This window comes from Venturia canescens, chromosome 9 (assembly GCF_019457755.1).
Source record: "Venturia canescens isolate UGA chromosome 9, ASM1945775v1, whole genome shotgun sequence".
NCBI classification, from domain to species: Eukaryota; Metazoa; Arthropoda; class Insecta; order Hymenoptera; family Ichneumonidae; genus Venturia; species Venturia canescens.
Window position 1 is genome coordinate 18,034,013 of NC_057429.1, and position 14,808 is coordinate 18,048,820.

The 14,808-nt window shown below is 38.3% G+C and overlaps 3 protein-coding genes across 6 annotated transcripts in view; 2 read left to right on the forward strand and 1 right to left on the reverse strand.

Moving 5' to 3' along the window:
* The first annotated feature begins 233 nt into the window (after positions 1-233).
* LOC122415625 (caveolin-3-like) lies at positions 234-3,134 on the forward strand. Of its 3 annotated transcripts, none has more exons than XM_043427909.1 (4): positions 234-289; positions 1,076-1,188; positions 1,457-1,636; positions 1,867-3,134. In XM_043427909.1, exons 2-4 carry the CDS (start codon positions 1,102-1,104, stop codon positions 2,062-2,064), a joined length of 465 nt encoding a protein of 154 aa, XP_043283844.1. In that variant the 5' UTR covers positions 234-289; positions 1,076-1,101; the 3' UTR covers positions 2,065-3,134. The 3 variants fall into 3 exon arrangements, with proteins under 3 accessions (XP_043283844.1, XP_043283843.1, XP_043283842.1); XM_043427908.1 differs by lacking the exon at positions 234-289 and adding an exon at positions 301-511; XM_043427907.1 differs by lacking the exon at positions 234-289 and having other exon boundaries at positions 940-1,188.
* A 295-nt stretch (positions 3,135-3,429) lies between these two features.
* Positions 3,430-6,677, forward strand: LOC122415622 (glutaryl-CoA dehydrogenase, mitochondrial). Of its 2 annotated transcripts, XM_043427905.1 has the most exons (8): positions 3,458-3,574; positions 3,739-3,771; positions 3,906-4,051; positions 4,392-4,757; positions 4,845-4,974; positions 5,053-5,275; positions 5,630-5,859; positions 6,095-6,677. In XM_043427905.1, exons 4-8 carry the CDS (start codon positions 4,451-4,453, stop codon positions 6,321-6,323), a joined length of 1,119 nt encoding a protein of 372 aa, XP_043283840.1. In that variant the 5' UTR covers positions 3,458-3,574; positions 3,739-3,771; positions 3,906-4,051; positions 4,392-4,450; the 3' UTR covers positions 6,324-6,677. The 2 variants fall into 2 exon arrangements, with proteins under 2 accessions (XP_043283839.1, XP_043283840.1); XM_043427904.1 differs by lacking the exon at positions 3,906-4,051 and having other exon boundaries at positions 3,430-3,574.
* The window catches only part of onecut, a 59,686-nt gene continuing 51,490 nt past the window's right edge, over positions 6,613-14,808 (reverse strand). Inside the window, exon 4 of the mRNA XM_043427903.1 lies at positions 6,613-13,393. Coding sequence (XP_043283838.1) covers positions 13,184-13,393 — 210 coding nt within the window. The 3' untranslated portion in view covers positions 6,613-13,183. The remainder of the gene's footprint in view (positions 13,394-14,808) is intronic.

Sequence of the window (14,808 nt, forward strand, 5' to 3'; positions counted from 1 at the left end):
TACCTTGCGTGTCAAAAATCCTTCGTAACTGTGTATAGAAAAAACGACGTCGATACGCTTTGCGCGAACGCGCTTATTTCCCGGATCGAATGTACCTGTTAGAATAGAGAGGGTGAAAGCGATTCCGTGGTCTCGGGGGTTGAAAAAGCATGTGTTAACTCGAGCGCGCAGACGCGTTGACCGCTGACCACTTGTGTGTATACATCAGAGAGAGCCTTTGCCGGATTTGCCACACGTAAAGTGTCCTGTGTGTATACCAAACTCGACAAAAGCCTGATCTCAAACAGCAGTACATAACTTTGCTTCGCAAATAACAAAACACATTGGCCTTTAGCTTGGGAGTGAAAAAAACCGCTTAAAAAAGAGAGAATTCGAGTATTAGTTCGTAGGATCGGGGTTCGTTGATGAAATAAAAGTTAACGAACTTTTGCAACTGTTGAATAAACGCCTATTTAAGGGGTTGAGGAGCGAGGAGGTGCGAGTGGCGACGATTCGATTGCACGCAGTGAAAGTGAGCTTAATTTCTCGATCGTTATTTTATCAATTCATTAATTGGCCGCGGCAAGTAGAAACTACAAGGAAATAGAAATATGCAAAAGCTTTGTATATGAAAAGTTGAATTTCTACTTATAGCCATAAACAAAAATAGTTTGCAGGGATCTGAGCATCGCGAATATTGCAGCTACGTTTCAAAAGCGCGAACCTTGAAATTACCGGTTGCAGGTACGACCTCGAAAATCTTATTTGAACTTTAGGATTAGAGGCGAAGTTTGCTGTAGCCTCGCGCTTCAAACTCTCCGCGATACTTAACTCCGAGGGCTCGCGGGGGCTGTTTAGCGATTCATTATTTAATGCATATGTGCCCAATCAATGGAACGTTTTCCCGAGTACTTGCACGAGCCCAACTTATAGCCTTTTCTTCGCGTTCAGTCGACGATTTTGTCATGACCGCACAACGTACCGCGAGCGATCTGATCGGTACTCCTTAATCGCGCCGATCACATTAAAACTGATGATCGTTATTTATCTACAAAAATGTACAGTCGTTTGAGAAGCGTTTTTTCTTGCCCTGCAGTTTTCCGGAACATTAGATTACCGCGAATGGAAAAACCCGAGTCTTCGATGGGTGTCGACAGCGCCGTCGATCTCGAGGATCGAGATCCGAATAATCTCAATCAGCATCTACAGGTTTGTTCTCATCTCTCACTCATTGGATTGTCAAAAGAATCGTTTTTGCACCATGAATATGCTGGGATTTAAGCCTCGGCGCGAATCAAATTTTTTATTTGAAAAATTGTTCGTTTTTTCCTCACTCACGAAGTAACGTGTAACGTCAGTCACACTTCGATGGGGCGAAAGAATTCCTAAATTATCATCAACCATTATTTTGCACACTCCGTTTCCTTCGGGCAAATAAATACGAATTATCAGCAAACGATCGACATAAATTTGACAGGTAATGTGGGACGACGTGATCGGCGAACCCGAAGGGATTCGAAGCCCCGAATGTGCTTGGCGATTAAGCGGTCATTGCTTTCGTTTGTCCAGGGGCTGTTGCTACATTTTTCTTTCGGTTCTCGTCGCACCGATCGTCGCACTTTTTTTGGGCTGCAGTTTCGCCTGCCTCTCGTTTCAAGTGAGTTTTTCAAAGGATTCATGGGAATCTATAAAATGTGTCAATCATTTATTTGTGAACGTGATATTGATGATTATCAATGGATTTGGATCATGTTACTTGGGCAGTTATTGCAATCGAATATTTCGAATGGTTTTATGCTACAGCAAACCTCAACCAGCCCTCACTTTAGCCCATTATTATGGGAAATAATAAAATAATAAAATATGCTAATAATTATTATATTTCAGCATATTTGGTGCCTCGCTCCGTGTTTACGAGTCTGGAAAATCAGTTGTGCCGCAACAAGGACTTTCTTCACTGCCTGCACTCACGCTCTGGTCCGACCATGCACGGAATCTCTGGGCTATTTATTCTACAACGTGAGAGTCTTCAATCAACAAATGCCGGACGGCCCTGCTCTTAAGGAGGACGCTCTGATAGTTTGAAGACGCGGAAATTCATTTTTCCCATCGAAACGTCAATACTTTTGTATGAAAAGATTTTCCACGTTTTTCCTGGTCATCCGAAACGCTAAAATTATGCCTGAATCTATTTAACATTTTTACCATATTTATCGAACTTTACCGTACCGATTGATTTCTTTACGGACATTTTGTACGCGACCAACAAATCAGGCGATTTGACGCTCATCAGCGACCCCAAGAAGTTGGTGGCGCACGTGGTTTTTGCTCGAAACACACGAAATCTTATCGCGATCAGAGAGTTCGACGACTGCGAACAGAAGTTTTTTGGGGGGTAGTTCAGAGCATCCGAGAGTCGATTCGATGAAACCATTACCGCTTGTGCGTTAACACATAAATTATTCCGTAAGTTCCAAGTCCCGAAAGTAACACGGTGGTCAATTTTCCCCGTGCCCTGTAAACGCGCAAACGAGGGATCGATAATGGCGAGGGAATGCGCGAGTTGAATCACCCGCTCTAGGGGAGCACACGATCCCAAACTTTCTTGATTCTTACGATTTAAGGTTCGTTATAAAATGCTCAAGAAAAAATCTGCTCGAGCCTACATTTCTTGAAAATTCGTAGAGAACAATTTCTTTTACCCACATCCAAAGAGGATCGTGATTGTATGGAAAAAAACGATTTTTTTCTCGATCTGATCTTAGTGAGAAAATGAAAAAAAAACTCACTAAATTCTCATACGAATTTGCAACGTAGATGTGGCTTTTTGAATATTCGTTGGATATTTTTACGTACTTGGGAGATCGAGCGTTAAGGAATTGACGCGTGAATTAACTGTTTTTACGGAGTTGAGTTTTAATCTAATTGGAAATATTGAGTGCAATATATCGTGTGATCGTGTGGGTGGAAGGTGTGAAGTTTGGTCAGAAGAACGAGGGAGTATGCGAGTGTGCAGAATTCCTAAAGACTAGGGCAGTTTTTATATATATTTGTGTATAAAAATTGTGCTAAAATGAAATTTCTAGCTCGCTGCGAACCAATTTTTTAATGTCAGATCCGATTTTCCAGTTTTGCTTTCAATAAAATAGTCAAAACAAGAGATTTCATGGGAGTCTTTGAACTTAAATGTGAAAAAAAGATCATTTCGAAATGGCTTCGAACGTCTCCAGGATCTCTCGAGATCATTTTACACTCCTACTCCTCATTTTTGTCACTCTCCTATTCGAATACCACGAAAGCGAGAAGGTGCATCGATGCAATGAAGAATACACAAAGATACACAGCGACGGAGCCTCATGTTTGTCGAATCAATGTCGATACGCTGGATCCAAAAGTTCTGGAGGGGTCATATGATAAGCATAAACAGATATCCCAGTCGAGACGGTGGAGCGCTGTTTCAGTGTCTTGTGTAACGTCCCAACGTTTGGATTTCAGTTCGAAGCCTCGGTAAAATTATCACCCCACAGCATGGCGTTACGAACTCAAACTTTGTTACTCAAATTCGGGAGATTTTTTCAGCAGGAAACTACCAGGCGTATCCTTCCATTAAATTTTCATTGGTGAACAGATTTCGAAAAGATTTTAGTGCCTCGAATGATTGTTCGATCATGCGAGATGACTTCCTCGTGCATAAAATATTTTCTTTTGCTTTCTCGACACAAACGTATTATTTCTTAATTAATTATCTTGGCACATCAGTGATATCAGCCTCGTCGTGGCACAACAACAAATGTGAGTTTATTTTTCACAAATCTTATCTCATGATCTAGACTCGATCAATCTAATCACTACGAAAACAACGAGACTGATAGAAATCCTCGCGTAATTCACTTCAACTTGGTACACAAACTCGTTATCGTTTGTAGAGTGCTACGTATTTCTCAAATTGGTTGCTCACTTTTCCTGAAGATGGCGCGCAGCTCGGCTTCGAATGCGATCTATAGATCCGTCGGTAACGACGATTCCGTTTTCGTCGTGGTTCTCAGACGAGCTTCATTTTGAAGGAATGTCGGTAAAACCAGGACCAATCGCATCTAAAAATCGTCTCGGCGCTATTAGAGTTTTTATGATTTATTGGATAATGGTTTGAAGTTCGAGGAAAAGGAAAAATATTTTTGACAACACATTTTTATGGTTTTTTTGATAATTTGCAAACGTTTTTTTAGTTTTCCAAGGACTGTCAGTGGTCAAATGTTGGGGCTGTCATTACAAGAATTACGGAGAAACGCATTTTTTGAGATCGCAGCAAAATTGATTTGAATGATTCGTAGAAAACTTTGGAAACTTTAATTTTCGAGGTTCTTGATAAAAAATTGATGGAGAAATCTTACCGGTGAATAAACGAATTGCAGCGTCCTTCGATTGGCAGGATCCTTTCGATCTGGAGTCGCAGTTGACCCAAGAGGAGATAATGGTTCGTGATCAGTTTCGAGCGTATTGTCAAGAAAAGCTTTTGCCAGGGGTTACCGAGGCCTACAGAAACGAGCATTTTGATAAGGCAATAATGAAAGAATTTGGAAAACTTGGAGTTCTTGGGAGCACCGTAAAGGGTTACGGTTCGGCTGAAATTTCATCGGTTGCCTACGGGCTTTTGACCCGCGAAGTGGAGTCGGTCGACAGTGGTTATCGGTCTGCATTTTCCGTGCAGTCCCTCGCTACAACGGCTATCGAGTCTTGGGGATCGTCCGAGCAAAAGGAAAGATTTTTACCGGAGCTCAGTAAGATTGAAAGACTAATGAAATTAAATAAATTCGACAGAAATCATCAGATTCGAGTACGAAGCACTGATCTCCGGATAATTTAAGTTAAAGGTGATTTGATCGGCTGTTTCGGACTGACGGAACCGAATCATGGCAGCGATCCTGGATCTATGGTGACCCGAGCAGTTTACGACGCGGATAAAAAAGTCTACAAACTTCGAGGCAGCAAAACATGGCTCGTACATTTTCCACATTTGTATGTCACCATCGTTTTCGATCATTTATTCATTCGCATCGTTCGTCCATGATACAGGATCACGAATTCTCCGGTTGCCGACGTCGCTGTGGTCTGGGCTAAATGCGAGGACGATAAAATCCGAGGTTTCATCGTCGAGAGAAAGGGCAATGAAGAACGTCTCCAAACACCTAAAATTCAGGGAAAATTGTCTCTGAGAGCATCGACCACGGGGATGATTTTGATGGACGACGTTGTCGTTCCAGCTGAAAATCTTCTGCCCAATGTGACCGGTCTCAGGGTAAGATTTCATCGACTGACGAGGACTCGGTTTACCTGTCAAAACGTTTTAAAATCGTGTAGAAATCTTCATTAATCTAAACTTGACGAAAGAAAAATAAGTCGAAATCCCTGCGGAGAAACAATTCAAAAATGGAGCTCGGTAGAGATCAAATTCATCGAATTCCAATTTTCCTAATAATTGAACACTGAAAAGATAAATTTTGAAAAATCGATTTCGATTCTTTCACTCACGAATATTTCGGGAGCTTTTCATTCGAAATGCAATCCTCCAATTTTTGATGAACTTCAATAAAAATCTTTCAAATGATTCAGTCTGGCCGAACTGACAAGAAGTCGACTGATTTTTCGACAGGGTCCTTTTACATGTTTGAATGGAGCACGTTACGGAATCGCCTGGGGTGCTTTGGGGGCTGCCGAAACTTGTATGAAATTGGCGGTTCAGTACACTCTCGATAGAAAACAATTTGACAGGCCATTGGCAGCGAATCAATTGATACAGAAAAAGTTCGCTGACATGATGATGGAAATAGCCACGGGTTTGCAGGCTTGTCTTCGTGTGGGAAGGCTGAAGGACGAGGGAAGGTGAGTCGATACATTTCGACGTCGAAATAAAATTGAATGAAGGGAGCACGAATGGGAATTCTCGTGTTAAGGGGACGAAAAAACTGAAAAGTTTCGTTTCTAATTTCACTGTCAATCCTCTCTTCGAAGAAAGAAAATGCAAAATTATTGAATCGCGCAAGGGAATTGAAATATTTCCGGCACGAAAAAGCTCATCATTGAATGTTGTTTTTACTTTTAAAATATCAATTTCTAGAGCAACACCAGAAATGATTTCCCTCATCAAAAGAAACTCGGCATCGAAGGCCCTGAATATCGCCCGAGTGGCGCGGGACATTCTCGGAGCGAATGGAATTTCCGACGAGTATCACGTAATGAGACACTCAACGAATTTGGAATCCGTGATAACTTACGAGGGTACGGACGACGTGCACGCCTTGATACTCGGCAGATCGATCACCGGAATCCCAGCGTACACGAATTGAGCTTTCAAAATGACAGATTCGAGAGATAAAAAAGCTCGCGGAATGCTGTGTATAAAAAGGTCCGTTCAACTACAGAGCCGATGCCAAAAAAATCTTCCCAAAATTCCGAAAGAAAAAAGCATTCAATTTCTCAATACGACTGTCATTATTTTCCCACCCAACTTTCGATAGCAACGAAATTAAAAATCCGCATCACAACGCGACTCAATAAAATTAAATAATAACGTTTCGAGAAAGAGATTAAAAGAACATTTACAAAGGGCCCAAAACACAAAATTTTTACGACGAATCATAAATAAATTAAGTTTTAATTGCTAAGTAATAAAACGTTAATTACATGTTCTCAATAATTAATTTTTTTGTTTCAATTACAACACACCGTTTCGTGCAAAAGTGTAAAGAGGTTTTTTGTTTGCTCGTATTATTTTTTTTGTAAGATATTTGTTTGTTTGTTTTTTGTTATTTTTTTTTTTTTTTTTTTCATTTTTTTTTGTTGTTTTCTTTCGTAGTGCTACACTCAAATATACCTTCACGACTTAAATTGTGTTTAATAATTCTTGACTACAATAAGCTCTTCGTAAAACGTAAGTAACATTGTAGTTTACAGTAGTTTACAGTTGTTCACGTCTTGAATCGTTTTTCGAATGTGTCTATTACATAGTTACACATTATTTTTATGTTGGAATCGTATTGTAAAAAGTGTAAATAAAGCATGAAGAAAGGAAAACAATCATTTCGGGAGAGAGTCGTTTCGCGGGGTTGTTGCAACGAAATTACGAAGCAGCTCGAGGCTACGTTCTTATTTAATTTATCCATTCATTTGTATCTTAAAAGTCTTAATTTTTTCTGTGAAAATAGTTTCAATAATCGCGCTTAGACTCCCCCTCGAAATTGACTTGAAAATTCGAGATGCTTGGAACACGTTCGTTATTTGTTTCGGTTAATTTACACGTTTCGAAATATTTGGAAATAAATTGAGAGGAAAAATGAAACGTAAGCGTTTCTCGAGCGATTCCAACATGTACAAAAATTTTGCCTACGTACAGAAATAATAATATTAATATTTTACAAACTTCCGGGTTCATAACCACGACCTTTTTCTCTCTTCTCTCTTGGTTTCTTCCTCTTCTCGCATCGACAGATAATTCATGTACAAATAATAATGTATGATGGATCGTTCCAGTACGCTAAGGTTCTTCTTCATCTTCCATTAAATTTAATCCTTTGGTATTTTACGTGAACTTTCCACCAATACGATTCACCTACCATGTAGTTTCCGCTAAAACGGCCAGTCACCCTGTTCTCACATTTTCCTTATTTCATTTCGCTCTCTCTCTCTCTCTCTCGCTCTTTTTCTCTTTGGTACTGTCGCGTTCTAATATTAAATTATTTATTTTATTTATAAATCTACAGCGAGTCGGTTTCCTCGTGTTCTCCATCATATAATATTCTCGAATACACACGACGAGAGAGTTTCTCGTTATTAACTGGGCCCCTCGGTAGTTCGACGATATGAGGAAAGAAAGTTGATTTTTGTTTTCAGTGACTCTGTTGCTCTGTTGCATTTTGTTGTTGTTTTTGTTTATCGTTTCAAATTTTCCCTCGAAAATTTGCCTCTTTCTCTCCTTATCTCGTGACAAACCAACTCTCACCGTCATATAAATCGTCCTGCGCGTCTGTACGATGGTTCTCGTAATAAATATAATAACGTATACTTGGTTTTGCATTTGTATTTTACATTACGTTGTTTTTGTTTATTTTAAAAAATGTTTTCTTCTTTTTTTTCTTCTTTCGTCAACTATTCGATACCTTATTGTCGTGCGAACTGTTTTATATTTTTTTTTACCTCCTTTCTTCCAACATTGTGTTTCTGTGTGTGTGTGTGTGTGTGTGTGTGTGTGTGTTCGTGTCTTTCTGTGTCTCTGAGTGTTTTTTTTCTGCTCCAAATGAAACTACCAACCGGATGTACAATTTGTGTTAAACGTTCGAGCTCTCGTGGCGATTCTGTTCTTTTGAAGTTTTTTTTCATTGTTCCAGTCCCAATCGGTCGTTTTTTTTATGTAAAACTTATTTGTCAACACGTGACAATTGTCTCGCCCGATCTCTCGCTCGAATCGAATAAAGTCTCGTTTGCGATAAATAAATTCAAATTTTTCGAGGTGAAAGAAAAAAGAAGGTAATTGATCGTTGAACGAAGGAATACAATCCCGCTTTGAAGTAATCGAGGTAAAATAATCGTATTGTACGTTGTCATTAATCCCTAATCCGTTGGATATGTGTCGAGTATCTCAATATAAATATACGATTAATCTTTACAATTTGTGGTAAGTTTTGTTTTATCATTATTTTTTAAATTCTTGCTTGTTATCTTTCGTTCTCTCTCTTTTTTTCTTCACTTTTCATTTTAATTTACACGTTGCCAATAAATGAGCCGAGTATCTCTTCATTGACGGGGTGAATTATCGAAGATTCTTTTTGTTTCCTTTATTTTTTCATTTTTTTTCATCTTCTTCGTAACTGCGAAGATCAACGAGCTTTAGAAAAATATGGTTTCTCCTTCTTGATAACACGAAACGAGGAGACGCCTCGAAACTCGAGCCAGACTAATGTAAACGTCTCAAGAACGTTGCCAAAAACGTTCCCAGACCCTCGCATAATCGGGGGCAGCAGTTTAATCACCAGACAGACCTAACTTCCGCTCAAAATAATTGAAAAAACTCGAAAATTCGACGCTCAATCGAGAGGGATGATTGTTCGATACATTTTCGCTTGAAAATTTTCATTTTTTGTTCCAATTCCCACAAATACAGAGAGAAAAAAGTTGAGCTAATAACGTATTTGATTTTTCGTTCAAAATATTCATCGAGAATTGCACTCGACACTAGAAACTAGTTTTTTCTAAACTGATCAGTGTCCCGGTTCCTTTCTACTGATTTTTTCCTTCAGTGAATTCTCCAAGAATTTTATTCCTCCCATGAGCGTCGAACGAAACGATGAAGAATTGTTAAACGAGCATGAGTGTTGCAAAAACCGCGTTTTCTTCTATTTCTTTGAATAATGCTTTGAACCGTTTATTCCCATCTGCAATCATTTATTTAATAAAATGTATTTGTTTTTCTTTGAAACCAGAGTACCCTCGTACTCTACTGTAATATATATATAAATAGATTATCATTTCGTTTCATTAGAACGTAATCAATACTATGAATTAATTGTTCAATCAATTAATATCTTTATCGACTGAGAGCCGTCAAAATTATTATTCTGTTCCCCCGGATTGGGTGGGTTTTGTGTGATAACTCGGTCACTCGACGTTTTATAGTCTTGTCACGAAAAATCTCGAGTCAACCTTCTTCCCATATTTATATATTTATATATATATATATATATATATATACTCAATTTAATATATTACTCATTTTATTTTAATATATTATCATTATAAATAATATTATACTATGATTTTTTCGTCATTTAATTTTACGTTGCGTAACTAAGTGTGTCCATGTCGTCAATAATGTTTTACAATTTCTCTTATTTTGTTGTTTTTTGTCTATAGTGTCTGGCGTAACGTGTATGTTGGTATTTCTGCTTATAGCTTTGTTCATTTTGTTTTTGTTAATCAACAAAAACGACTGGTATTTATATTTTTTTGTTTTATACTAACAATAATAATAGCAATTATAATAATGATGATTCGATAATAGCAATAATGGCAATAATGTTCGCAATAATAATAATAATAATAATGATGATGATGATAATAATAATAAAACTTTGTCTTCCCAACTAAATTGTATTTACAGAATTATTTTACAATTACAAGAGACGACGAATTTAACTGATCTCTTTCTCATCCCTCGACTCGTCCTGCTGCTGTTCATCTGTCTTTGCATTTTCGTATGATCTTTCGCTCGAGTAATGATTTTACGTGGACATTTTGAAGGTTTTTTTTATCTCGACACTGTCCGATGTCGATTTCAGGGAATTTCATCGAACTGTACGCTTCGTTTGCTGTGCGAAATGTTTGCTGGTGAGTTTACAAATTGTTTTCAAATCACTGACAGAATGTGTCTTGAGGGTACGAAAGAGCTTGAATTCTTTAGGATATTTGTGACAGGAGTTTGATCAGAAAAAAGAATTATCGGTGGGACAGTAGATAAAAGCCTTCGAAAAAGTGAACGATCGATCAATGCCTGCTTCTTGTTCTTGTTATTACAATCGAGAAATCACCACGAGGAGAAATCAACGCGAGGCACAGGACGCTACTGCAGGGCAATTTGTCTCTTCTTTTTACATATATTTTATTGCTCAATTCCTACCGATGACTCAGACACTTAACAGGATCTTTTGGTTCGTTTTGTTTCTTTCCTTCACCTCAATCTCTGCATATAGAGAAAACAAATTTTTCTTTATCAATCGCACTTGTTTTTATTTCTGTCCATAACTTCGACCGAACTTCTGACGAAACGCTCCTTTTTTTATCTCTCATTTATCTTCTTTCTTTAGCTCCTTCCATCCTCACTTTTCTTAATATTTAATTAAACCAACGTTACAATTAGTATATGTTTACTTTGTACTATATATGATCTTAATCCGTCGGTCACGTCGACCACGTTTTGGTACGATGAATTTTCCCCTTCCTCTCACCACTCAACCTCTTTTTATTTTTACAAATGCGAATGACACGACGCTTCATTCTCGCTTTTTATTCATTCTACCCTTTTCTTACGATTTCTTATCAATTTTTTCAACGATTTCAAAACTTGAGATTGAAAATATTCATTTTTTCTCGCAACATTTCATCATTTTTTACGATTTTTTCAATCGTCGATTTTCCCATTTGATGCTATTTCAATTTTGACAAATTATTCGATTCGTTGGATTCGTGAAGCCAGATTTCTAAAATTACATTTTTCCCCATCAAATCTTGAGCGCAGACAGATTTTTTCAAATCAATTTTCATTAACTGTTTCACACGAACGTCCAATTTTCATTGCTTCGAAATCTTTTCGTATGCTTAAAATTTCAATATGTGGCAAACTATTTTGCGAATAAAAATAACGAAGATGTCAGTTGACGTGACTAATCAAGTAAAAAGATAATACGATCCCGCAAGAATGATTTTTTAAATTCTGACCAATCGAAGCGTTCCTTTTGGGAATGATTTCGTTCAGTTTTTCATGATGATTATACCGAGGAAAGCTACAACAGAGAACGTCGTATCCTTCTCTGATTTCCAATCCGTAGAGTGTTTCATTTTCAAATTATTTTGTAATGTTTTTTTCTATCTTGTTGTTTTCGTAATAAAAGTTTGTTCAATATGTACATTAAGCAGAGCATGGCACCGGTCGAGACGCTAAGTAAATCCCACGAAGGGAAAATGGTGAAAAAAAAAAACAAAAATACACACAGTGTCTCACACTCGACGCGCGCAACGTCGTACACTCGCGAGCTGTCAAAAATCATCTCTCGGCACTTTAGCAGCGTCCACATTGATAAATTAGTATTTCTTTATTATTTCCTTTATAGCAATAATAATAATCATTATTATATTTATTTTTTTATATCACTTGGTTACACGTGCGACGTCCGTGTAGCACCGCAATCGCACGTATTACGTTTTCCTTCACGTATTTTCTCGGTCTCTATTTTTATTTAATCGTTTTGTTTTGTTTTTTCATTTCTTCATCTTATTATTCTTCTTTGTTATAATTTATTATTATTCACTGTGTGTTGGGTGACCAACGAGGAATTGACGAGTCTAATATTGCTTTCGTTTCGCTACGCTCAGCCGCCACTCGTCGTTGCGTGAGCAAACATCCCCAAAGCTCTCAACTGTATTCTCGATTCACGTGAACGCTTACAACAAGTTCAAAAATATCGAATATACAGATTAATTAAAAACTTTCAACCGTCAAATCTAAACTTATGAGGAACTTAGATTAATCTCTAAAAAAGAAAACAATTAAATGTGCAATAAAAATGATAAAAAATAAAACTTCATCGCGATTGCGAGCTGAACAACGGCAAATTTTCAATTCGCTTCAACTTCTTTCCCTCGAATCAACATATTTTTCCTCCTCCACGAACAAGCTGAAGGAAAAAGGCGATTCTGCGAATTGAAAATTTGCAACGAATGCTGGGCTTATCTCTTCGTTTTAAAAACCAAAATTTTGACTAGATCGCGTCACAGATCTTGTGACAGAACTACGACAGATTATTAAGTGGGGACTAGAACACGACACAGTGACACGAAACTATTCGTCTTTGTCGATGAGAGCTAAGAAAAGTATAAATTAAGATGAGAATCTTATCGCCTACTATGGCAAATTATGGCACTACATTAAAACGTCAGACTGATCGAGAATTTAAGTTGTTTGCTCGGATTTTTGGCGGTGTGCTGAGCAACCCTTGTGGCAGCTTTCGAGAACATTGATTTTTTTCTTTTCAGATTATTCTTTTCTTCGTTTGCTGTGCTCGTGTATATATATTTTTTTTTTCTACGAACAACGGCTCACAGCACGTGGAAGGAGGCTCATTATTGCAATTTCTTTTTTCCCGTCTTTTTCATCTTTCTTTCGCTACAGCTTTGTTGTTGTTGTTCTTATTTTTTGCTAAACGTGTAAAAAATCTGGATTCTAAGGCCTCGCGACTTGTGATTGGTGCGGCTCTTGCTGTCAGCTCAAAGTTTCGTGAAAATAATAAGCAAATTGGCAATAAACCGTGCTCAATGTTACTCGAACGAGTTGTTTTCTCCGTTGTTCCACGAAAGAATATACGCTTTTGTCGCTTTTTTACGAGAATGGTAAATCCTCGTCCGGTGACTCGTCATGATATTCCTCGTGGTCGGACGTATGTCACAAAACTTCGGTTGGTTGGCGCGGACTTATACCCAAACTTGGGGATAATTGTCCCTCGTCGACCGACTGATTCTTCGGATCTTCGTCCTTCCACTTGTCCATTGAGCGTCGTCGTGCGTTCATGAAGAAGTTACCCACTGTCGTCGGCTCCAGGCCCAACTGTCTAGCGATTGTCACCTGCATCTCTTTCGACGGCCTCTTCGTCTCCTGAAAAATTATCTTATTTTAGAATTTTCAAATGAATGTGACGAAATTTCTGTGATTTTTCTCTCGCCTCTTTCGTCTCAATGTTCTCGAGACTTGCGACTCTTTATTCGAACTCTTTTGCGTCGTTCCTTCTGATCGTTTTGTTCGAGCTTTTCATGCTCTTTTAATGGAATCATGAATAATTGCAGACAATCGAAATAAAATTGGATTTTTAATCGAATTTACTGGCGAACTCTGCTTGTATCACCTTTTAAATAAACGATTATATCGGATATTATTGGCGAAGGGAATACTGACATTCGATAGAGCTGCGCGAGCTTCTACTGGCAGTAACTTTGTGTGTGAAAATCTTTTTAAAATACTGTAATTTGGAAAACCGACGTAGGGATTTGCTCAAATATGCAAGTATTTCGAGCACCGAATGAATTCAGAATTCCCGAAATCAGGAATAAAGAAATCTTCCTCCCATTTGTCTCTGTAACGAATGTAACGTGAATTCCGAAATTCTGAAGCTCCAAGGAATTTCTTATTCTTATGCTCGGAAATGAAAACGCTTCTCGACGATGTCTATTATTCAATTACTTCCGAGGGCATGAAGATAAAAAACGGGACATGCATTTATTCCGAAGGAATTCGGGGTGATTAGAGTTTGAGGAAGTCTGCGATAAATGACTGGCAAAAAGATCGAGATAAAAATCATTTCAAAATGAAACTCCAAAGTTCTCCAAAGAAATTCTCTTGTAATTCGATTTCCCAGTCCTGTTTCCATGTCAAAGGATATTCGTATAACGAACGCGACAGTTTTCAATTCCAAAATATGAAATCCCGAGCCATCGTATGAAATTCGTGATGAGAGTAGGAAATGAGCGTTAGAAAATGATCCGCGCGGTATAAAAGCCGAGCGTTAATATCGCGATGTCCCGATGTTCTTTTTAATTTTCATTTTCGAATTCTGCTCTGATTTTCCCGCATGTGTCAGGTCGATTGAGCGTACAAGGAAAGATCGTGCAAAAGAAGCGAGAGCAAGAGAGAGAGAGAGAGGGTCACGAGCTCCTATTTCGATCTGGGTTACATTGAATAGTAATGAGCGAATCGAGAGATCATACCGTTCGCCACCCCGTTCTAAACCAGTACCAGAACGACAGAGAGAGAGAGAGAGAGAGAGAGAGAAGAAGCGAGAGAGAGAAAAGACGAGGACAGATAAAAAAAAGTGAGAAAAAGCACATATCGAAATCGTGAGGGTTTCTTCAAGTGCACGTACAATCAGTAACTGAAATGTGCAACGTGGGGTAAAGAGCTTCTCACGAAATTATTCAAGAGTCGATCGATAGTCGGACTCACCCTACAATCGTCATGTCAAGGGGAAGGGGACTGTCGACAATACGCGACACGTTGCATTCATCGCACATACCGTG